This window comes from Colletotrichum chrysophilum (genome assembly GCF_026319265.1).
Source record: "Colletotrichum chrysophilum strain AFK26 chromosome Unknown scaffold_87, whole genome shotgun sequence".
Lineage (NCBI taxonomy): Eukaryota > Fungi > Ascomycota > Sordariomycetes > Glomerellales > Glomerellaceae > Colletotrichum > Colletotrichum chrysophilum.
This window is the reverse complement of record NW_026517374.1, coordinates 76,056-99,744: the sequence shown is the minus strand read 5'-3', so window position 1 is coordinate 99,744 and position 23,689 is coordinate 76,056. Positions and strand designations below refer to the sequence as shown.

The 23,689-nt window shown below is 55.3% G+C and overlaps 6 protein-coding genes and 1 non-coding gene across 7 annotated transcripts; 2 read left to right on the top strand and 5 right to left on the bottom strand.

Moving 5' to 3' along the window:
• Positions 1-459: 459 nt before the first annotated feature.
• On the bottom strand, positions 460-2,871 carry COL26b_009234 (uncharacterized protein; the record flags this gene model as incomplete). The annotated part of the gene is made up of 2 exons (XM_053181969.1): positions 460-2,682; positions 2,734-2,871. The coding sequence occupies 2 exons, from the start codon at positions 2,869-2,871 to the stop codon at positions 460-462; spliced, it is 2,361 nt and encodes a 786-aa protein (XP_053034085.1).
• A 5,161-nt stretch (positions 2,872-8,032) lies between these two features.
• On the bottom strand, positions 8,033-9,808 carry COL26b_009233 (uncharacterized protein; the record flags this gene model as incomplete). The annotated part of the gene is made up of 1 exon (XM_053181968.1): positions 8,033-9,808. One exon carries the CDS (start codon positions 9,806-9,808, stop codon positions 8,033-8,035), a length of 1,776 nt encoding a protein of 591 aa, XP_053034084.1.
• Positions 9,809-10,505: 697 nt separating this feature from the next.
• On the top strand, positions 10,506-11,432 carry COL26b_009232 (uncharacterized protein; the record flags this gene model as incomplete). Its single annotated transcript, XM_053181967.1, has 2 exons — positions 10,506-10,774; positions 10,838-11,432. The coding sequence occupies 2 exons, from the start codon at positions 10,506-10,508 to the stop codon at positions 11,430-11,432; spliced, it is 864 nt and encodes a 287-aa protein (XP_053034083.1).
• A 982-nt stretch (positions 11,433-12,414) lies between these two features.
• COL26b_009231 (uncharacterized protein) lies at positions 12,415-13,626 on the bottom strand (the record flags this gene model as incomplete). Its single annotated transcript, XM_053181966.1, has 2 exons — positions 12,415-12,924; positions 13,081-13,626. The coding sequence occupies 2 exons, from the start codon at positions 13,624-13,626 to the stop codon at positions 12,415-12,417; spliced, it is 1,056 nt and encodes a 351-aa protein (XP_053034082.1).
• A 2,445-nt stretch (positions 13,627-16,071) lies between these two features.
• On the bottom strand, positions 16,072-17,924 carry COL26b_009230 (uncharacterized protein; the record flags this gene model as incomplete). The annotated part of the gene is made up of 4 exons (XM_053181965.1): positions 16,072-16,494; positions 16,561-17,012; positions 17,078-17,677; positions 17,762-17,924. 4 exons carry the CDS (start codon positions 17,922-17,924, stop codon positions 16,072-16,074), a joined length of 1,638 nt encoding a protein of 545 aa, XP_053034081.1.
• A 902-nt stretch (positions 17,925-18,826) lies between these two features.
• On the top strand, positions 18,827-21,398 carry COL26b_009229 (uncharacterized protein; the record flags this gene model as incomplete). The annotated part of the gene is made up of 3 exons (XM_053181964.1): positions 18,827-20,376; positions 20,603-20,885; positions 20,934-21,398. The coding sequence occupies 3 exons, from the start codon at positions 18,827-18,829 to the stop codon at positions 21,396-21,398; spliced, it is 2,298 nt and encodes a 765-aa protein (XP_053034080.1).
• A 209-nt stretch (positions 21,399-21,607) lies between these two features.
• On the bottom strand, positions 21,608-21,689 carry COL26b_009228. Its single transcript has one exon. It is a non-coding gene; the product is annotated as a tRNA-Ser (tRNA).
• Positions 21,690-23,689: the final 2,000 nt, after the last annotated feature.

The following is a 23,689-nucleotide window of genomic DNA, read 5'->3' as shown; positions in this document are numbered from 1 at the left end:
TTCTACACCCTCACGGAAGACATGCGCGAAAAGAAACTTGCAAATATTTCATTGTTTAAGACTAAAAAACACACTTGTTTCAAAGGATACTGTGGTCCATTCGTTGCTGTCCTCGCGGTGCTGTCACTACACCCAACCATTAACGCCATCTTGTTGGGCGTCACACACCCGTGGTGACGCCAGTAAGCCTAAACCCCATCTATTCATGCCTCATTAAGACCACCCGCATCATAATCAACCTCCTCGGAATAATAGAAATACGCTTTTCCAGGCCTAACCATTTGGGTATCTGTGTCCCGCGATGCCATAAACCAAAAAAGGAAGCTCCTCAGGAGCTGTTAAAATACAGTGGGCTATCAAACCCTGAAAGGCCTAACCAAGCCCTGCCGTCCACTACGGAAGCGGCATCGTTCTCTCCTCAACGACACTGGAAAACAGCTCCGCAAACGACCGGCCTCTTCAGCCAGCACGGTTCCTAAGACTGCTAGTCCTACTGAAGCCCGGCAGCCACTTTCGCTTGTTCAATGGCGCCCCTCCACTGGCATTGTTGCTCGTAGGGGTCGTCTCGCCAGAAGCTGATCCCTTAGACACAGGCGTGAGAGTCGTGTGGTGAGCAGCAGGTGTCGTTGGAGTCATCGGAGGTCGATCGTGGATCGGCGCGCCCTCGTCAACGCTCACCGCGCGGCCTTGTCTGGGGTTACGCATAATCGGAGGTGGAGTCGCGCTGGTTCTTTCGCCGTCCGCCAGATTGCCGCGCTGTACCCACGACGGAACACCCATCGGGGCTGCCGATGCTGAATGAGGGACCTCGTCAATCTCCACCGTCGGAAGCGCCGATCCTCCGCCAATTGAACGACGGAAGAAGTTCAGCCTATGCCCCCGCGGTGTTGATCCAGATGCAGGTGGATAACGGTTGTCTTTCGACCGCGAGGCAGCCTTCGACTCTGATTGTTGGGGGGTGTGAGCTCCGGACTGGGATACTTGGAGCGTCTGCGCATCAACACTGCTGTTACGTCGCGATCCGCTACGAGAGGGCGACTTTCGAAGCTTGCCGTGAACGGGTGAATTCCTCGAAGTAGGCCCAGTCTTCGCGCCCAGACTGGACCGCCTGTTAGGAGCGGGCGGAGGATGGACGGCATCTGGGAACAAGGCTTCTTGAGCGGACATGAGGTCCTCGACTGGGTTAGTAGGCTGCTGCGCGAGGCCGGGGACACCATACGTTCCCCCAGACGACCCGAACATGGTGCGCGGCGCCCATCCTCCTCCAGAGGGGGGAAAGTTGAAGAGATCGGGAGAATCGCTCCGGTCGTATCCCTTGGGTTCCTTGCCCTGCTGCAGCCAAATGTCGAGACTCGAGTCCAGTGAATGGACGGATTCGCTGTCGGATTCCCAGTCAGGTCCCCTGCGAGAGACGGTGCTCTCACCTGCAGACCTGGGGCGGGAGATCAACGGCGGGCGGGTATCAAAAGCGCTGCTGAGAGCGGCACTGACAGGTCCATTCCCGAACGCGGACACCAGCGGTGACTCGAAGACCGGGGCCCCTCCCATGTGGTCGGCATCGTCGCCCCTAGACGTGCCATCCGAAACAGAAGGGTAGCTGCTCTGCCCCGAGACGTTGCGTTGACGCGATAACGTGTCGTTGGAATTCTTAAAGCGGCGCAGTGTCGACGTTGAGATTGTATCAGGTGTCGGCGGGAGGGTATGCTCGCTAGACCTGGCCATGGGATCGTCCGTCACGACTCTACGCATAGTCTCACGCTTCGCGTCCTTAACATACTTGTGCGTTTGGCCTCGGTTAGCAAACGAGAAATGCTCCTGGGTGGGAGACTTGTCCAAGCATGATGGATCGAGTCTCGCCAACTTTTGAAGGGGCGACGAGTGGCCGATTATGTCGTGGATGGACTGGAACTGGCCGGGACCCGGTACCCGGCTGAGAGAGCTAGACCGACTGGATCTGTCTGGCCTCACCGGCGCCATGGCTACGGGTCTGTGGAGTTGAGTAAGGTCACCACCAAGAGACAGCTTGCGCGGCTCAGAGTGGAGTGAGGTACCATCCATCGTGGGTGGCTCCTCCGGGTCCGCCACGATGGTCTCGTCCTGGTCCTCCCGCTCTCCGTAGACGCTTGTAAAGGAGCTTTCGCTGAGAACGCTGAGGCTCGGGCTCGTCAGGCTGTTCATCCGACGACCATCGTTATCCTCCGCGCCCTCTGTCGTGATGCGAGGTAAGCTGAGTATGCTGCCGCGGGAACTAAGATAGACCTTTCGCAAGTTCTCCGTATTTTCAGTGCGATCCGACATGAAGCTGGGCATACGGTTAAGTGCCTTGGCGTCCTCCTCAAGCTGGGCCAAGTCTGCAATCTTCGGCTTGGGTGTAGGCCCATTGAGTCTCGACTCGATATCGTTCAGCGGAGGATAACCAGCAGCATCGACCTGTCGCACCATCTCGCGCTCTTGCAACAGTGTTTCGACCTGTGCCTCGAGAGCCACAATCATCTTGACGGCCTCCTGGACGGCCTTGTCCCTTTTCTCCAGCTCATCGAGTAACTTGTCGTTCACGTCATCAACCTGCGCCTTTTCTACTTCGAGGGCTTCGATTCGATCTTCTAGAACGCTTTGCCTCTCTCGTCGGTGGAAAAGCTCGAGCTTCAAGTCAAAGTTTTGTTTGTGCAGCGTAGAAACAGTCTGTGTAAATTGGTGTTAGTCAGGTCATGTGGCAGAGCGAGGCCAACTCACAGCCTCCATTTCTTTTAGGCCGAATCCCTTCTTCTTTGCCGAGTCAGGGTTTCCTCCGCTTGACCTTGGTCGATCGACAGAGCTTCCCTTCGCAGGTGAACTCTGATTTCTAGCGGGGAGCTCCATGGAAGCGCTCATCTCCGGGGTTGACTCCAAAGTAGATAACCGTTCTGTCTCCTCCCTCCTCTTTTGGAGCTTCTCCTGCAAGTAGCTGGAAGCCGCGCTTTGCCTGCCAGACTCTGAACCTCGATCTCTCGATAGCGCCGAAGAGGGCCGTGAACTGGTGGATGGGGCGCAGGATGCGTGGTGGAATCTGTGGGAAGGGTGGCCACTCGATGGTCGTGGCGAAGATGCGAGGTGTGAAGTCGAGCTATGAGCACTTAAGGGGGTGCGTCGGGTTGCGCCGGTACTTGTACTCGACCTGGAAGCCGCACGGGGATAGGTGGGAGAGGGATGCGACCTCTCGCGTTCGCGCGATTGTGTTTGGATCTCCATTTTGTCGGCGAAAAAGCAATGACGAGTTCAGCTCCGCGATCCGATTGCCCACAAATACGTTGAAGCACGGTTTCTTCTAGGATGCGCAATACGGGACGATTCTTGGACGAAGGATCAAACCGGCATTCGGATTGAGGTGTTGCACACCCGAATTGGTCGATAGTCAATGGCGATAGTTAGGTTGATGCCTGCTTGGAGGTGCAGAAGCGCGGATGGCAGCTGCGTGTGCTAGCGTAGCTCGAGCCGGTGAGGGTGGCCAGAGACTTAGATAGGAGACGAATCCTTGAATTAAGGCGCCGACGATGGTTGAACGGCAGACGCCGACTCGTGGTGGTGGATGCGCTTTGAAGGTATATCTGCGGCTGTTATTGCGAAACAACAGGCCAGGACCTGGTATTCTGCAGTGGTGGACTAACTACGCGACTGGTGATCGCGGCAAGTGGTGGGCGCGCCGCAGCAGGTGCGAAGCTAAAGCTTTGCGCGCGGTTTGAAAACACCGAGGAGACGTTTAAACACGAGGGTTGCGTTGCGTCGGATGGCTCGCCATGGGCCGATGGAAACGTGAGAGCAAGGCAGCCGGTTGAACTTTGGGGTCGGGCGGTTTTCAGGACGTTGGATCGGCAGTTGGGGTCAGCGTTGGGCAGCGGTGGATGGTGTATCCCGCCACGGGTTTTCGGTGGTGGCAGCACAGGAATGTCTCAATTGACGACGGATGTGATGGTGGGATGTCTCGGATGGCGGAGAAACGGCTGGGGACTGCGCGAACTGGCAAATGAGGCTGGAAAAGCAGAGAAAAGAATGCTGGGTATCTGGAAGTGCAAGTGCTGGACACGCGGTTGTTAGCAAGTGCCGGTCCGGGTGTCGCGTGCCTGATATTGTCGTTGGAGTCGCGCTCGGTGGCGGTCAAGACGGACAATATTGATGTTGATGTTGCGGTGACAGTCGTCGGCGGCGTCGTCCAAGAAACGACAAGCTCGACAGGGCCTTCTCGTGGTCGACTCCGTTGAAAGCTGGGCCTCGCTTCGACGGGACCCTTGGACCCTGGGAAATCGGACGGCGAGTGGTCGATGGTGGCCAGGGCTGTCGCGGGGTTCGTCCAATTGAGGCCAGGCGATGGGATAAGATGGGAGGGATTCGTCAGAGTAGCGCGGCGACAGTCAGCGGCGCAAATGCGAAGGTGAGTCTGACGAGAGCGACTGGCGAGAGAAAAGAAGGAGGATGACGAGAATGACGGAGGAGCAAGAAACACATTTCTCAGGGTCGCCAGTCGGAAGGAGACGACGGGAGTCAAGCAAGGACGAGAGGGCAAGCGACGTCTCATGCAGCGAGACAGAAGTGACGAGGGTTCGGCAAGGCGCAGGCAAGGAGCAGGGGTCGCGGGGGTGAAGGCTCCTCTTCTTACTCCTGACCCATGCCTGCGAAGCCTGGCGGAGGCGAGCAGCAAGAAAGGGCGGCCAATCGAAGGTTTGTCGCAAGTGTGTGATGGGGCCTGTTGAGCTGCGAATGCGATGGGAAGCGGACGACAGGCCGGCCGGGGAGGGAGACTGTCACTGCAGGTGGGAACTGTGATGTGTGATGCGAAGCCGGCAGGGATTGCGGTGGGGGGATGTCGGGAGAATTTAGAAAGCCCACTTGGTGTTGGTGATGTTGGTTGGTTGGAGGAAGGCAGCTGGCAGAGCTGGCAAAATGTGCAATGGAAAGAACGTTGGAGATGTGTGACGAAAGCAAAGGAAGGTCCAGGCTTGAGGTCGCGACTGCGAGGCAGGTCCAGGCAGGCCGAGGAAAGGAAAGAGTGGCCAAAGGAAGGAAAGAGCAGAGCAGCAGCAGCAGTACCTGCGCTAAGAAGCTAGGTAAGCAGGAGCTATCAGAAAGCAGGAGCAGTTCGTTGTTGTTGCTTCTTTCCGTCCGGCGACGCGTCTCTTCGTCCCTTGTTGCTTTATTTCCCGTTCCTTTGCTGCCAGAGCTCCAAAAAACCATTACAAGCCAGGCCAACTCAATTGAAGGAACCAACCAACGCGCCAGCCAAAGCACCCTCAAAAAGATCCCGCCAACCCGGTGCGCCTCACTCTGGGTCTGTGGTGCTTGGCCGCCCTCAAAGCGCCAGCCAGGCCTGAGGTCCAAGGCCAGGCAGGCACAGGCACAGAAACAGGAACAGGAATAGCAGTGGAGGGGAGATTGCCGGCGCGAGGTCGTCGCTGTTAGTGCCCCCGGCTGACACCCGTCAGTCGCTAGCCGTCCTCTAGCGGGTGGCTCTGGGAGAGAACAGCTCACTAATGGCCTGTTGAGATGCAGCAATAAACCTAGGGAATTCATCCTGTTCCATGATTGCTGCGCAGTGGCTGGTGCTGGCGATCCTTTTCTTCGCGATGCAATAGACTCGGTCACTGTTGAAGGTTCAAGGTGCTGAAGCTTGGACAGCTCGTTCATCCCGTCTGCCCACAGACTCTGGAGGGTCCCTCAGGGCAGGTGGCCCGCCTGTCAAGATCCTTGGTTCCCTCAGGTGGTCGTCGCTATGACACTGGGCAACACTGTCAATCTTGCATTTCTTTGCGGCGCAGATGAAAATGGATGCTCCAAATCTGCAAATATCGACCGTGGAAGCTTAAACAGAGCTCGGGCATTTCTTTCCCATCGCTCTTTCCTCATTCTCCAGCCAGGCGTTGCGCTAACATTTAGTACACTCGACCAGCAGGAAGGCCCAAGCTTCCCCTCCCTTACCCGTAGCTTCCCCCAATTCCCCTCCTGCAGCTGCACAAAACATATCCACCAGCTAGGTAAGGCAGCTAGCTCACTTATGCAAGGGATTATGCAGTCATCAATCAACCCACCGCGGGCGCCATCCAATTGCTCCGAGCTGTCATCCCTGCTTTTGCTTCTTTTCTCCTGCATCTTCCTCGCGACACACATCCAATGGCACATCGTTCCAGCGTGACGGGAGCAAGGTCTGCCCTGGTTCCCGGCTGCAACCCAACTCTGCCGCGCACCCTTTGAGGGCGCCGTCCCACCCGCAAAAGGGGTCGAAGCTGAGGGAGGTCTTTGTCGACAGACCTAAGCCGACATTCGGTGTCATCCAGAGGCGAGGCGTTGCTTTTCTCGCGGGAAAAGAGGCTGGCGTTGAAGACATGTCCCAGAAACGAACAAATCGTCGTACGAACTCGTCGCACACTACGCCCGTACGCGACGACATCCCTTCGCCCAATATCATCGCAATCGACAACGAGTCGCAATCGCCTCCTCGTCCATCACCGTCACAGCGCACGAAATCTCCGTCTGCCACTACCCAGAGGTGGTGGTCGCATTGGTACCTGATATTGGCCACCATCGACTCCCAATCGAGACGGACGCGATATTAGCCCGCGGGCTACCGCTAGCACAACGGGATTTTCTGCACTATTGCGATTTGCCATTTCCTACGACCAAGAGAGCCGCAGCCTTTTTGACTCGGCGCCGTCGCCGTCTTCCCCGTCGCTGCCGCCTAGCTGCTCATCCGAATCCCCTAACCTCGCGCCGCCGAACCCTCGACTCCATCTCATCGCAGCCCAACGGACGCGTGGAACGATTCATCCTCGCAGTCGCAAAGCCACCCGTCGTGTCTCTGACTGCGTGTTCCAGGAATCACATCATGTCTCAATCCTGAACACCCACCGCTGAGAACATCTCGCTTCCAACTGACTTCAGCCCCCAGAGCAAACGCCAGCGGCCATCGTCCAGAAGCCGGAAGTCCCCGCCGCGGCCGTACCTCGAGGCCACCACCACAGCCCAGATAGCGTCCCCGGAATCTGGTTAACGTTCCGCTGGTGGAGTGGGCCTTTCCAACTCTGCCCAAGGTCCCCGGTTCTCCCTGTTTTCTTAGAAGCAAGTGCCGCCAAGCAGGACTCTTCTCTCGATGAGTCTGACCCGGGCATAGCATTGTCAATCGCCTACGCAGTAGAAGCCCCGTTGGATTGGGTTTCTACCCTATGCGACCTCCTGTTTCGTCATGACTCGGATGTCGTGTGATGGACACACGCACACAGCCAGCCGGCGCGCCCGCTGCGTCGCCTACTGCGTGATCTGGCTGGCGCCGTGGGGGCGGCCCGCGATGTGACTGAAGCCAAGCCGCCCGCCCGTTACCTGCAGAGCCGGTTGAGGGCACTTATGCAGTGTCCAGTGAGACCCGGGGCGATCTAGCCATAATTTCGAATTGTTGGGCAGCTTCTGCAGTTCGCAGCGCTACAGTCGTTTGCGCCGATACGTCGCCAGAAGCACCGTCGACATCTTGATGCCGAGGATGTCATCAGGAGGGGAACTGCGGTTTTGGCCGAACGGACAAGAACTTCGGCGCGCAAGATCACTCAACCTGAAGCGCCGTCGGCGGCCAGCCTCTCAACATCCCTGTAACATGCAACTCTACCGGGATACGCGAACGCGACAACGTGTACCCCTTCAATTTACCTGCGTGGTGACAACGACTCAGACGTTTGTCACGGGGGCGCGTTTATAAGACAAACGGCGAAAACAGGCGGCAGACGTTTGCACTCGCAATGCCGGGCGTTGATCCGGACGATGACGCCTGGGTGGGTGGCTCTCGGCGGAGCTCGCTCATGCAAGCACTTAACGTCCGTCAAGGATATCGTCACTGTTTGCCGTTACCCTCATCCATGGGCAAGGGACTCGGTCTTGAACGCATGGCCCGAGCTTTTCGGCAGTGCGAAGCTGGCTTCCTCACGCTCCATCGTTGTTCATCACAGTGGCATTGCCTGGGACAGGCTGAAGAGCTGAATTGCTACTGACACAAATGATTATCACGCCGGAACACCGGCATCTATACAAACGGCAGAACGACACGGCTAGCATACTCCCCTCCCAAGTGCACCACATGTCGGCCTCGATTCAGGGTATGATCAAGCCCAAAGTTGTTCACCGCGAAGCTCTTTCCACTGACAACGACCCTCACTCCTTCTCCCACCTCGAACTCAACGCCGAGGGCCCAGATCCCAATGTCTAACCTCACCACCTCTCCGGGCGTAATCTTCTCCTCCTTCTCATGCGGATGGTACGGCCAGTGAGGGTGCATACTCTTGCTCTGGTCGATGGCCCGATGCGACGCCCTCAAGATGCCCACAGGCCCCTTGTAAAGCACAACCTCCGTCTCCTCCTCTGGCTTGAACTCCTCAAAGCTCTTGACCGGAATACCCTCCCACGGGATGTTTAGGTTCTTCATCTGCGTCCCATCCTTGTCCAGCTTCTGGATCATGACATACACATCCATATCATCGTGATCAGGACATGACATGAACAGCACCGCCTTGGGCAAACCCATCACCCGCGTCGTCTCAGTAAATGTGAACGTAAACCCAACACTCTCCCCATCCGCCGACGCGTAGCCCACACTCGTAGACTCTCTCGGCGCCTCCGCCAACAACTTCCCCTCCGCCCCGAAGAACATCTCCCTGTACTCCGTCCTCTTCGGCGGGAACTCCTCCTCCACAATGTCCTCAATCGCCTGCGGCACCTTCTTCCCAAACCGCAACAGCGCCATCCTACACTTCGGCGTGCTCCTCCACCCGTTCTCCTCCCCCTTCAAGAAACAATCAAAAAACGCAAACAGCTCCTCCTTCGCCCTCTCATTCCCCCAGAGGTCGTACCACTCCTGCCACGGGTGCCACCTCAACCACTTATCCTCGCTCTCAACCTCCATCCACGCCCGGATCGCGCCCATCCCGTGCATCGTGTTCGTCCACGTCCCCGTGATATACGTCGGCACATTAATCCTCTTCATATCCGGTCTCTTGTCGTTCCACCACGCATTCGCAAGCGGCCGCTCCTTGTACATCTCCCGGAAGCTCTCCAGCCCGCCGCGGCCCTTGAGCATGTGCTGCACAATCAGCCGGTCGAACAAGTCCCCCGCGTATATCCCCCCGCGCGCGAACTGCTCCCGGTACAAGTCCCCGCAGCCCTCCCACGGCGCAATGGCCGCAAGCGACGGCGGCCGCAGCGCGGCGATGAACCACTGCGCGATCGCGAGGTGCGAATTCCCCGCGAGCCCGACTTTGCCCGAGCACCACGGCAGCGCGGCCACGGCCTCGATCGTGTCGTACCCGTCCTCGGCCTCCTGCGTGCCCATGATGGCCATCACGCCGCCGGAGTTGAAGGCGCCGCGCGAGTCGACGTTGACGATGGCGTAGCCGCGCGGCACCCAGTCCGCGGGGTCCGGGGCCTCGAACTTTTCCAGCCCGGAGAGCGTGCCGGCGGGGATGCCGAGGGACCAGGGCGTCATGTAGGAGAGGGAGGCGAGGCCGTTGAAGGACTTGCCGAAGGGGGACCAGCAAATCAGCGCGGGGACTTTGGAGGTGGAGTTGGAGGTGGGAGGGCGGAGGACGTCGGCGTAGAGGGTTGTGCCGTCGCGGACTGTGATGGCGACGTCGCGCTCGACGAGGATGGGCGAGGGGAGGGGACGGGCGGATGGGGAAGGGTGTTTCCAGCCTGCGGGGAGGGTTTCGGTGCGCGGGTTGAGGCCGGTGTAGCCATCGCGGCCTGGGATCGGGGCCTCGAGAGGCTCGATGGGGACGGGGACCCCGCGGAAGGTTGTTGATTTCATTGTGGGGGGCGTGAAGTGTCTCTGATGTGTGTTTGGGGGGAATCAAGAGACGGAGGAGGTGGTTGTCAGGGGGGAAGTTGCGTGTGGCGAGGGATTATACATTGTGTTTTTGGTGTCTCTTTATGAAAAGCGTTTGTATCTGTAAAAAACAACAATACCCCACGATCTCACGAGCCGCGATTCTCATCCGGAACGAAGATCCGGAAGTCAACTGATAACTTGCCTTCGTCGAGCGGGATGCGATATCAGATCCGGGGCCGCGGGTGGGATGGGACCCACCAACTCCCGAACCGACACTTACACGCACCAAAACCGCTTCCGAGCCGACACTTCCCGTGCCGACAACGTAGCTGCTGTCCCTCTCCCCCACCACTCCCGTTCCGGACCGAGCAGACGACACGCAGGGCCTGGCGGAAATGTCCCGAAGATGTGTTTCCTCGGGAGAATTAGTGATGTAAGTTTCGATTGTGGCGTGGTTATCCAAATGTTGCGTAAGAGTTGCTGAGGCTGAAAGTTGTCCAACCGTCAACCGCCAGAGAGTGTCAAGTATAAACACATCTCACGAGCCTCGTCAAAGCTTTGTGGCGTCTCTATCAATCCAACAGATCAAATCAGTCAAAGACTCAGCAGAGAGCAGGACTGAAGAGTTTCAATACCCTTTCACAAAGAAAGTTGACCCCGCAAGCCCTACCCCAAGATGGTCATCGCAACAGACTACAACTCCCCCGGCGCAGCCGCAACCATCACAGTCCCGGCACCCAAAAAGCTAGAGACATCATCCTCCTCCGCGAACCCCATCGTCCCCAAGCCCGCCGGGCCCAACAAGCTCTTCGCCAAAGAAGGCGTCACCTACGGCGACTTCCGCGATGACCTCGTCCGCGACGGCTACGTGGTCGTCAAGGGCGCCATCCCCCGCGAGCGCGCAGACAAGTACGCCGACGACATGATGTCCTACCTCGAGAACTTGTAAGCCCCTCCCCCCCTTCCCCTCACCCACTACCTTTCCCCCCCGCTAACCACCCCCTCCAGCGCCGGCGGCCTCGGCTTCGACCGCAACGACCCCTCCACCGTCAAAGAAGCCAACCTGCCCATCATCACGGAGAAGGGCATGTGCCTCGGCTACGGCATCGCGCACGAGTCCTTCACCTGGGCCGTCCGCCAGGAGCCCGGGCTCGTCTCCGCCTTCGAGCGCGTCTACGACACGCCCGACCTCATCGTCTCCTTCGACGCCGTCAACATGGCCTTCCCCAACCGCGCCGACGTGCAGCCCAACAAGCCCTGGCCGCACCAGGACCAGGACCCGCAGAAGCCGGGCTTCCGCTGCCTGCAGGGGCTCGTCAACCTGCTGCCCAACGGCCCGCGCGACGGCGGGCTGATTGTGTGCAAGGGCGCGCACCGCCTGTCGGAGGAGTTCCACCAGGCGTTCAAGGACGAGAAGGACAAGATCTGGGCGTGGACGAAGGAGTGGTACGGGTTTACGGATGCGGGGATGAAGTGGCTTGAGGAGAGGGGGTGCGTGTGGGAGAAGATTGATGCGGAGCCGGGGGATTTGCTGTTCTGGGATAGTCGGACGCCGCACTACAATTTGAGCCCCGAGGGGGAGCGGCCGCGGTTCTGTGTGTAGACGTGTTATATGCCGGTGGCGGACGCGAGCCAGGAGGATTTGGTAAGGAAGAAGGGCGCGTTTGAGAGCTTGCAGAGCACGACGCACTGGCCGAATGCGATGCACGTGGGCGGGATTCCGGTGAAGAGGGGCGGGGAGCCGTGTCCGTATAACACGGGCAAGCCGCGGGAGGTGCCGAAGTTGAGTGAGCGGGGGTTCAAGTTGACGGGGATTCCGTATATTCAGGGGGCGCCGATTGAGGCGAGGAACACGTTTGGAGCTTAGAGAGTTGGAGCGTTGGGTTTGAGAGTGTGCTTAGAATATCCCATATCAGACTGTGAGTTGCAGTCTTCCTGTCGTTAGAATTGAATTGAATAACGAATATTGGAATTATGTGTCAGGAGAAGCAGTAGTCCAAGCCAAGAACAGACGTCTGGAATTCATGTACGACTCAAAAGCTCTGCAGGTCAAAGCATCAATCCTAAATACTTTTACCCAGCCGAGCAGAGATCTTCGCACTCCGTCTCTTGATAGTCAGTTATCGTGATGCACTGCTGTCTGGCGTCATCCACCAGTTCTTTGGCCTTGTTGGTCTTGGATGCACGAGGTTACTATGTCTGGGCTGCGTCTGCTGTGCCCCCAGAAAGATGGCTCAGTATGGATGTGAGAGATGTTCAGCAGCGGGAGGTAATGTATGTATTCCAGGCGTTGGCGCGGAAACGAGGATGTGATTCCTGCACTAGCGATGCTGCGATGGTTGATCGGATGCTAGTTTCTAACAGTGAGGATGATATGTGTATGGGAACCTGGAAGCTTTTAGTGTTCGAATCTTTCTTCCCATCCAACTTCCTTCTTCGCATTTCCTAGCCATCTAGGAAACACAATTGGTAAGCCGCAGAATACAGAGCGAAACAGTAAATTCACTTACTTTTCGATTTCGCTGATTGGGCCACCTATCAGTCTCTCTATGTTCTTTTGCCTTTCGTCCAACTTCGCCGTCCCCTCAACTCTCCACGTCGGCCTCTCCGGGTTCGCTCCTGTAAATTCCATCAGCCCCCCCGTCGTCGATGCCATTGCTCGTTTGATTTGCTCCTCCAGCGGTGTGCCGTAGGTGGCTCTCATCAGCCCTCTGGAACTCCGACTCGCATGAGAGGCCGCTTGAACCCATTTCTTCCAAGGGCTGCGCCCTCGTCTCGGTCTTGAATGGTATCTGGTCAAGCTGGGCGTCTTCTTGCTTGACCAACGTTTGGAGATGTTGCACAGGCCCGCTACTTGTTGTGCTAGGCTTACTTTGATTGCCAACGGATGTCGTTGGCTCTTCCGCAACCTCTCGCTTGACATTCGTTGTAGATTCCGCCTGTTTAGGAAGCTCCGAGCGCATAGCAGCCCCTTGTTTAGTGCCACGGTGCTGCTTTGCCGGCGTTGGGTAAGGCTGTGCTCTGGAGTCGTTGCGACGCTTTTTGTTGTTTTTGCCCTTCCCTCTCCTCCTATCCTGGTTGTTTCCGGAATGCTTCTCAGACGGCGTAGGTGTTCGTATGTTCGATTGCTCCGCGGTGGTGGTCGAGGACTCGGTCGCAACGACCGCCGGTCTCGGCTACTGAGGAGCTTCGGCCGGAAACTCATAAGATTTTCCAGTAATGTGTGTCGTCGACTGCAACGTATCAAACACATCATGCAGCCGTTTATCGATTCTGTCGATCATCTTATACGGCATTCCTGTGGGACAAGATCCCCAAAGGTTGTACAAGTCGATGCCGCCAGATGTCATTTCTGCAAACTTTTCCTCCAGGCGCCCGCTGTCGCTTGCGACCGTCCCGACGACCTTCTCAAGGTAATCATCGGCTCCCTTCAAGCGTTCCACAGCGCATTCCCTCTTGCTCCTTGCAATCTCCAGGGCCTTGGTAAGTTCTTCAACGTGGGCTTCGGCCCTCACAACCTCCGTGTCCGCCGCGTCCCTGGCGGCTTTGATCCGGTCCCAAGGCCCGATGCCCCCTTTGACGATGATCTCCTCCCAGGACGCGCTGGACTCGACCTCCTCAAATTTCCTCCATGCGCGTTGGATCGCGGGGATGTCGTTGTGCGCAGTCGAGGCGTTGCAGCCGCGGCAAAAGCTGGGGATCGTTGTTGCGATGGCGTCGACCCCGGCGTCGGGGTCGTACGCGCTGGCGCCATCGATTCTTATTGAGATCACAACAGTTTCCGAAGGCTGGTTCATGGTGACGCAAATTCGTAATGAATAGCCTCCCCAAGCTTGAGACACTCCTAAAGGATTGAAGAGTGGTTTCAATACGTATGAGCTGGAAAACTGAACTTCTTCAACGGAAATTACGCAGGCCTGTGCTGTGGAGTGTCGCGAAAATTGATTAAGACGCGTCGCGTCGCCGTACCAAGCCTGAGTATTGACACTGTCATGACAATTTGATTATGAGAAGCGTCCTGATTTGGACTGAAATCGCTTTTTTGATGATCTCTTACCAAATCCTGGCCACTGGGCATTACAAGCTCTGTTCTAAACTTGAGCCATTTCACGACGTGAGCGGCGTCGAAAGACCGATTCCAGCTCATGATAGCTTGTGGGTCCAGATCTGGGTCCGTTTTTCGCTGTGACGCTCAACTCTCCAAGCTCTATGGAGATAACTTGACACGTTGTCCATCGCCCAGCAGCTCACGCATTGCATTTTGAAGTGAAACTTGGAAGCTGATACTGCATTTTTCGGGAAATAACTTATGATCACTCTGCAGGCTACACTGACGTACATAGTGGGTGAGTCTCTGGACTATGGAGGAGTGAAGGTCGCTCACGCGCAGCGGCTAGCTGAGGTTCATTTGATGTTACAGATAAAACCGGGACACGGAGGTGAAATTGCAATCATCTTTTGAACAAAAGGTGATACCGCAGCTGAATTGACTACCTCTCGGCGCGTATCCTCGTGTCAATTTGTGTGCTCGGCATGAGAAAATGAGCGAAGTGTCGACATGGTCGGTGTCAAGCGATCGACAGTCTAATATGCACCAGAAATGGCTCACTTGAAAGCGGTTGTCGTCGTGCAACCAACCGGACCCAGCTACATACCGGCATCATAGTAAGGCACAGTAGTAGTAAGCGGTGATGGACTCGGAAAAAGGCCAGCAGCAAAATACCGGAAGCTCCGATCATGTCCACTAGGTTCAGCGCATTTATGGCGCGCAAAAGCAATAAGGCGTTTGTCGTCGAGCTTATATGACACTGTTGAGAACATCCACCGCTACTCCGTGACACCGAACACCTTATCGAACTAACCTTACGATTTTGCCAGAGTTGTTTTTTTCTTCTTAGAGCTCAATCGGGATTCCAAATGGCTTTGCCGACGTTGTCACCTTCCTGCTCGACTTAATCAAAGGCTTCTAGCGCAGAGTCTTGAGTTACAAGATCAGCAAAAACCGGCCTCCGACCTTGACCGGCCCCACTGCAGCAATGACCGGCTTCCCCTTTCCCATGATGAAAACATCGGAGATTCTGACTCCACTTGCTGAGAAATTCGCAGAATTTAGGAGCCTGACTTGCAAGTCACGCTAGCAATTGCTATCTTAACGTGCGCGGCTTTGACGGTTGGAAACCCGGGAAACTCGGTGCTCGCGAACTCCGAAAGTTCAACGTGGAAGCAGGTTCGCCCACCCAAGCCTACTAGGTGTTCAGTTGATATCAGGAAGTGTACAATATATCTAGGTGCGATGTTCTGGAATTTTACCACAATATTCAACCACTTCACATGGGTACCATACGCTCGCAATCGACAGGCTCGGTCATGGCATCGAATCACCTCATCCGGACCCATTCGCCGTCGTACAGGGTCCCTTAGAAGTGGAAATCATCCACAACCTGATTTACACCGTCAGGCAAGGCCGAACCACGCTAGGAGACTTAAACAAGATCATATATGTCGGACATTCATACGGCTCATCCCTTGGTAACATGCTTGCGCAGAAGCATCCACTCGATGTTGACGCCTTTATCTTGACCGGGTTTTCAGGGGATCTGGGCACCTCTGCCAGTGCCCTCTCCGCATACGGTAGCGCAGCCATGGTGTCGTCTAGGTTCAAGGGACTGCCGTTGGGGTATTTGACCGTTGTGAACGAGAGCGACAGGACCGCCAGCTTCTACGGAGGCAGCTTTGATCAGTCTCTTGCTACGCTGGATTACCACAGGGAAGATACCGTCACAGTCGGAGAACTCTTGTCACCAGGCCTACAACCCGTCGAGACAGATTATCGAGGTAACGTATTGGTGATGACGGGGGACTTGGATGTTCTGTTCTGTCCTGGAGGCCCCGACACTTGCGCGGACGCTCTAAGAGGGACAAAAAATCTATTTCCTAACGCAAACTTCAGCTCTGTCGTCATAACCAACACGGGGCACTGTCTGACTTTGCATCGGTCGGCTCCATTGGTCATGGAAACCGCTCATACCTGGTTGCATGGTTTACAACATTAAATGGCTCAGATTTCCGACCTAGAGTTGGAGAGTTGGAGCTTGTATAGTTGGCGAAGATAGGCCTTCGTCGATCATGGTGCCGTCTTCAACATGGAAAGCTTTAGGTGTGAGTATTGCTTGCTTTGGTTGGTATTGTCTAGACGTCAAATAGAACTCAATTGAATCAATAATCTTCCTTAATCTAAAATCCTATTGGGCCATCTCAGGCCAAAGCTTCTTCGTCGCCCACATTCGAATCCGGCTTCCAAAGAAGTACACCGGGATCGTGATAGCCCCGAGCACACCCGAAATGATTGCAAAGATATTCATCGCACCGTTGTACCCCGTTAGGTTGATCAGCGGCACTGTAGAATAGCTGAGCCCGAACGAGATGAAACCCCGACCAGCACAGATGACCAACAGCAGCGGCCCGGCTTTGCTCGGGAAACTGTCAATGGCGTAGGTGATTCCGATCAAGTTCGCGCCCAGGAAAGCGAAGTACCCAACGTGGTACGGCGCTACGATCGTCATCCAGTGCCACTGTTCCGGATGCGAGCCGGCTTGACCGTAAAACACACATGCGGCGATTGCTGATATGATTGGGATGCTGAGGATGATGAGTCTGTACTCGGGCTACAGATTTTGTCAGTTATCTAAATTCTTTCTGGTGGCCAGGTAAATCGAATTGGCTTCACTAACCTGAAAGACGCCATTCTTCCACGTGCTCATCTTCCGCGCCAGGATATCTGACCCGTAACCGAGGAGGGGAACCATGATGACGCAGTCCAGCACTTGGACGAGCTGGACATACCCAAGCCACTCGGTCTGGAATGAATACGGCGGAGCCATGAGAATCGTCGCAAAAGTTGATGCCTGGTAGACATAGATACCCAGGAAAGTTCCGTTGATGAGCAACATCCATACAATATTCGGAAGACACAGAGACTGGAACGTCTCCTTATAGAACACGAGAGTCTGACTCCAGTCGGGCTTGAAGTGGAAGATCTTCATGTCGGATCGCCAGGTTCGCTCACCGAACGCTTCGGGTTGAAGAACGTGGTTCTCGCGTGTTGTGACCTGGATGACTCTCTCCATGTCGCCGGTCTTGGTAACGTTTCCTTCGTCGTCGAACTTGAGATGAACAACGCCGCCTGCGAAACAAAAAGGTTAGGCCTCTCATCTATTACGCATGTAAATGTAAAGGAAAAGAGCTTACGGTCAGCGTCTTCTGGCCTATCATACTTGGTCTCCACCACGAAGAAGACAGCCAAGACCAGGATGACGGCATTCATCAAAGTGACGATAATGTACCACCACTTGATACCCCACGCTGGCACTAGATAAGCTGTCGCAACGAACATGCCAGCAGTGCCCGCAGTCTGAACGCCAATGAACCAGGAAAGCTTCGCGCTGCGCTCGTGCAGGAAGTGGATCTCCTCGATCATGAAGGGAGCCAGAGCTTCACTCTGGCCGGCTGCGATGCTGTAGAAGTTGCGGCCTGCAATGTGGCTGCTCAGCGAGCCGGAGAATGCACACCATATTCCCGAGACCACCATCAAGACGAGCGAAGCCAGGAAGACGGGCCGCCGCCCGAGGGGGACGCATAAGGGCATAGAAAAGAGGTTTCCGATGCCCATGAAAAGCGTCGGGTAGGTGAGGAGATCGGTCGCTCGAGTTGCGTCTTCAGGTGGGTACTCCTTCAGGACTGACGGGAATACAGCTCCCAGGCCGGAGGTGACCAGGACGGCGATTGCTGAGTACGAGCCAACCACAAAGATGATGAGGTATTTGTGCCATGTTGGAAGGTTTAGAGGATCTGTGTGTCTTCAAGTCAACTCCGTTCTACGTTTTGAAGCGACGATGCTTCTGTGAACATGCCATTGCTAGTGAGCAGATGTACCTTTTGGATCCGGGCTCGGAGTTGGAATCAAGACGACTGAGCCCCCTTGAAGAAGCTGAACCGTGCCGTGCGCCTGCGCCTCCTGTGTCGCTGGTGGTTTGGTGGGTGATTCCACGGTGTCAACCCGCGGCTCATCATCTTTGGGGACGGACGGCTCCGACATCTTTAGTCACCCAAAACTTCAGCTCCTAAGTCAATGGACCAACGAAAAGGCGGTATTGAAAGGCTCTGCAAAGTCTCCGAGCCTGAGGTGAGGTCGGAGGTTATGAGTCAGGGAGCACGTTTGGGCTCAATAAGGTTCTCTGTCTTTGTCTAAATACAATTACGGTAAAAGTCTATTGACCTATCTGAACGCGCTTCATCATTCATATGCATTGCTGTTTTCTTGGAAACTGCCAGCCTCGAGTTGTTGTTGTCGTATCCATTGACACTCAGCTGCAAGCACACAATACTGCTAAAACATCGTGGCTGGCTCATCGGCTCGGCTCAGACCCATCAACTCCCGATAGTATGGGCCATTTCTCAGCCGGCAATTGGTACGGAAGGCGCCTCAACGCGGGGAACTTGGCGTCGACTGTGTCCCCCACGGCTGTACTCCAATTGACCCCGTGGGGATAGTCTGGGGAAGAAGCGAGATCAACCAGTCACATCAGAGGCAATTCCCGTGAAGATCTGTCATGCCCGCATTTGCATGGATACCCCCCACCATCGGAAAGCCCTGAGCACAGCCGGAATGAGGGGCCGTCGGCTGGTGTTCCACATGAATCGCCGAAACGTCCGCCCTCACACGCGCACACTCGCACACACAACTCTGCCCTGAGCCGCGTCCGTTGTTTCGGAACCCAAAGCCAAAAAAAGAGTGAGCCTCTCATAACGACGACGCTTCGGTATCTGCAATCTCCATTCTGCTCCAGCCGAACGCCTGCCTTGTCCAGTCCTACGCTCACTCCCGATCAGCTCCCTGGCTCGGGAGCAGCAGCACCAGCAGCAGCGAGAGGACAACTTGCGACTCAATCCAGTCAGCGGCGCAAGTCACGCCCCTCTTTTCCATATCAAACAAATAATATGTCATCTTCCTACGCAAATCCCGTACCCACTCCGGGTGACTCGTCTTCATTCGTCGACCCGTCAAGCGCGGGGACGGAGAGCCAGCAGGCGAAGCGTAGACGAATCAACTTCGCCTGCAACTACTGCCGCAACCGCAAGACGCGCTGCGACGAGCAGAAGCCGTCATGCAGAGCCTGCATCGCCGCCGGGATCGAGTGCGTCACCACCGACCGCCGGCGTCCCGGCATCGAGGTGCAGCGGCGCGAGACGAAGCGCCGCATGTCGCGGGCGTCCACCTCGTCCCTGCCGCAGCCCGCGACTCCGGCTGGACCCTATGCGTCGCCTCAGTCTACCAGAGGCGGTGAAATCTGCCACAGCTCGGTGGACGCTGCTATTCCCAGGCATAAGAGCTCACCTTCTGTGGCTGACCTCAGCCATGATGAGAGCTCAAAAGACTCTCACTCCACAACGACAGGACCAACACCGAGGACAAGGAACTCAACATCAGTACCCGCTACTCACACAGCTCCTCCTCAGGAAGAGGAAGAGCCTCATAACAGTAATGGAAAGTTCCAAGGAAAGTTACCCGTAGTACGACCAAGCCGGCACAGTACCTCGGTCGAGATCCTAGCCGACTGGTTGGATCTCGCCTCGCGCCGGCTGGGTCTGCAGCACAGGAGGGGTCTTCCGCCGCCGCCGAGTAACCCACCTAGTAGCAGAATCCGCGCGCTTCTTACATCGGAGCCTTGTCGCTTTCCTCCAGCCGGATGCGCGCGCTTGTTGGCGGCCAGGTTCTTTGACGGCGTCAACATTCTTTACCCTCTACTTAACCGCGACCGGTTCCAAAAGGACCTTGACTTGGCCCTGGAGTCGGGCCCGGTAGAGCTTGCCGAGACTAGGGGCGTGGCGATCCTCGCTCAGATGTACCTGATCTGGTCCATCGGGTTCTCCGCCGAACCACTCCTCGACCCCGTCGTAGATCCAAGGGAGTACCTCGACTACTGCAAGACACTGTTAGGTCACCTCGTCGTCTCCAACAACGTCGAGAACATCCGAGCGATTGTCTTGTTGTCGCTGTGTATGCACTGCTACGACGACTGCGCCGGGGCATGGAACACGCTCAGCGTCGGCGTCTCCATGGCCATCGCCATGGGGCTGAACAAGCCGCGCACATGTCGTCGCAAGTGTCAAAACAAGAAACCAGACGCCCTTGACGACGAGGAGCGCCGAATATTCTGGCTTGCTATTTATGCCTTTGAAAAGTTCCTCTCATTCGAGATGGGCCGGTTGTCTTCGATTGACGACGAAGACTGCTACCCCGCTCATGTGCAGGAACTTGCGACTTACAAAGAAGCTGAGACATCCTCCAAAGGCAAAGCGTTCGCGGTGACGGTTGACCTCGCCAGAATTCTGAGTGAGATTGGTCGAAAATCAGTCATCGTCAGCAGAAAAGAAGACGGCGTTACGGGACCTGCGCTGCAGGCTGTCATTACCGAGAAGGTTCAGACTACCGGAGAGGCACAGCTGCTCCTCACGAGATGGGGCGAATCCGTTCCCGACGAACTTCGGTACGTGCCGGACGACCCGAAACACTTCTGCATTGCATTGAACATGAAGTTAATTGTCTGTCGTAGACCAACATCAGATATCCTCATCGGCTCTAGGATATGTCCGTTTGCTTCTTTTATCTCGATGCATTACAACAACGCGTAAGTCTTCCTCATTCGGGCGTGATCTAACAAAGGGAGATTTCCATCATGAGAGTCTTAGTATGACTGACTAATGTAACCTCAGTCTCGTCATCTTGTCGAGGAATAGTCTCCTCATCAGCGAAGAAGCCATATCGAGCGGCGCCAACATCATCGCCAAAGGCAAGCCATGGGACTACATGGTTCGGAACGGACCGTCGATCGCTGCCAATGCTTCCCGAAAGATGCTCCGCATACTCGTAGAGACTCTCGATTCCAAGTCAAACTCTGTGTATCCGAGTTTGCTTGTCGCCCTTCATGCTCTCGTCACGCTATCAGTCCATGTCGCCACGCATCCCGACTCCCGCATCTCCGCAATGGACTTTCATGTAAGCAATACTCATGCCTCTTGTTTGGCCTCCTAACACCCGGCATAGTTGATCCAAACTGCGGCGGACACAATGAAGGAGGCCTACTTTCGCCTCCGGGGCGACGCCCTATTCAACGGCCTCTTGCACAAAATCGACACGATTCTGCAGCAGTCAACGCCTGCCACGACACGGCTAGCCGTACAACCCATACCGCCAGCAGTTCCAGCCGCATCAACACAAGGAAGCCAAGATAATCCTTGGGCAGCCCAAGGCGACGGCACAAGCCAGACGCCAAATACCTGGGCGGACAACAATAACCATATGAAAGAGGCGGGCCCTACTCCTGACATGTCGGCAGCACCGATATTTAACCAGAACTATATCATCCCCGGCGCCAACGACTTTGGATACGATCCCATGGGCGGCATTCCTATGCCGGGTGATGAGTGGTCGCCGAGCATGTCCGATGGAGTCGGATGGGACTGGTCGTGCTTCTCACAGCTACTGGCTGATCAGTTCCAACCACAATGAGTTACACGACAACGGCGACAATTTTATGACCGCCATCACATCAATAATCAGACATGCACTTGTTGCATGCATCAAAACTTCGAAATAGACACCGACGAGCCTGAAGAGGGTGGGACAGCGCACGAGCCACCGATATGACTTTACTCACCTCTGACACCCCCTGCTATCACGCATCAAGACTCAAGACTACTAAAAATCGAAAAACAAATCGACGTGGGCCCGATTCGAACGGACGCTCCCGAAAGAACAAGATTTCGAGTCTTGCGCATTAGACCACTCTGCCACCACGCCCTTGGTTGATGGTGAGGTGGGTCCACAACCGACCCTAGAATCACCTGGCGGGGAGGTGCTGGAGAGGTAGCAGGCAAGGTGGCCGAAGTGGAAGAAACACTGCACTTGTGGTTTCTGTCACAGCACCAGGCGATGAGGACTTCTCCGTTATCTAGTTGAAGGAGGTAGGCTGCAAAAACTCTGCGCATGCTTTTTGTCCAGGGCCACCTGAGCACCCTGAGGCTGAAGAACGAAGAGCGCCCAGGTTTAGACATAGTAGTTATGCCTTGCAGCGGGAAGAGCAGACATATATCCTATTGCCCGAACTGTTGCCAACAACTTCAAAGATTCTCCTCACTCAAGCGACGTACGGATGCAAAGTCCCTCCGCAAAAAAGAAGAAAAGCCAAGACAAACCCACCGATTGCAAAGCCTCCCTGTATGTCGTCTTTCATAAGAGTGTACACCACTGAAATTACCAGGCACAACATGAAGCCTATGCATCCAAAAGCAAAGACGTACATCCCATTCAACGTTTCTTTAAACTGCACACCCCATCCAATTGAACTGCCCTTCTTTGGACACGGGCGAAGCCGTTCTTTCGTCTTCCTTGGAATTCTTCGGAGCAGAACAGGAAAGATATCAGCGTGGTTGGGGTTTTCGAAGAGATGCATCATGAGATTGGGTCCAATAGGAGGCTCTGTATCAGATTGCTCATATTCGAAGTCGCTGCCAACAGGCGAGAACGCAGAGTCGTAGACGTTGGCCAGTTCGTTGCGGAATAATTCGAACTAATCAAGTTAGCATGCGGACTGACTTTGATTCTCGTAAATAAGACTTCATACCTTGACAAGATCAATGGCTTTCACACTTCTCAGCCAATTCCAGCGACCTTGCGTACGATAGGTGCCATAGGATGCGCGTAGAAAGTTGAAGAATTGCTGATCTGACTCAATCGCGCATACGTCGGGCTGATGGGCTTTTGTACCCCATCTCATGTAGGGAATGCAAATGAGGACGAATTTGTGAGTTGGAGTATCCGCCTGCTGTGGCTGAGAGCGCAATGATTGACAACTCTCGGCGGTCATACTTTTGTTTTGCTGGTCTGGTCGATGTCGAGGCAGCGCTTGTGGGATTCCACCACGTACCCAGTTCCAAAAACTGGGTAGAAGATGCCCAATGCGTTTCGATTGAGTCCGTCCTGCGTCTTCTGCTTCAATCATAGGTAGCGCTCCTTCTTTCCATCTTCTAGATGAATATGCATTGAGGAGCATCTTCAACTTCTCGATTGCTTCATCCTGCCTTTCGACGTACCTGTCTCTAAGTCGTCTACCACAGGAGGGCTTCCATGTAAGAGAATAGTTAGTATACATAACAATATAGACGTGAAGAAAACTTACGCAAGTCCATTCCATTATGTGAGCTTTTGGCGTACCCCCCGTTTCGATGGTTCCGCATGCCCTTGTCAGCTTTGCTGAGAAACGATCCAAGACATTTCGGATTCCAGCATAATAGGTTGTTAATGCTGATTTTGGGAACGAAGAGCTCTCGTCAGTGACGGTATTCTTGAGTCTTGCTTTTAGTTCTTCAATAGCCTGCCCGTGAGCCAAAAAGCCCTGTCGATCGAGAAGCTCTTGAGATCCCTCGAGCCTTGCAGAAGGCTTCAACGATGCTTCATCCTCACTCTCGGCGTTGCTTTCAATAGCTTCTATTATTCTGGCGCTGACTTTTTTCTCAACGAGCTTCAGAGTGATGACCAGAGTGCGTTGCGTCTTTGTGTTTGCGAGGGATTCCAGATAGCTGAAGTGCAACGACACATGTCGGCGTACTATCTTCAATGCCTCCTCAAATGACAAGGCCTGGCTTATGATCTTCCGCCAAAGTAGCTTGAGGTCGCCCTCGATGAGAGAAATTGTTGCCAGGCCAACCAAGTCTGTACGCACAAAGATGCCGTCGTTAGCTATCACGCTTTGAGAGATGATGGTAGATGCCATGTAAGCTTTTTGATATACCTTTTCTCGG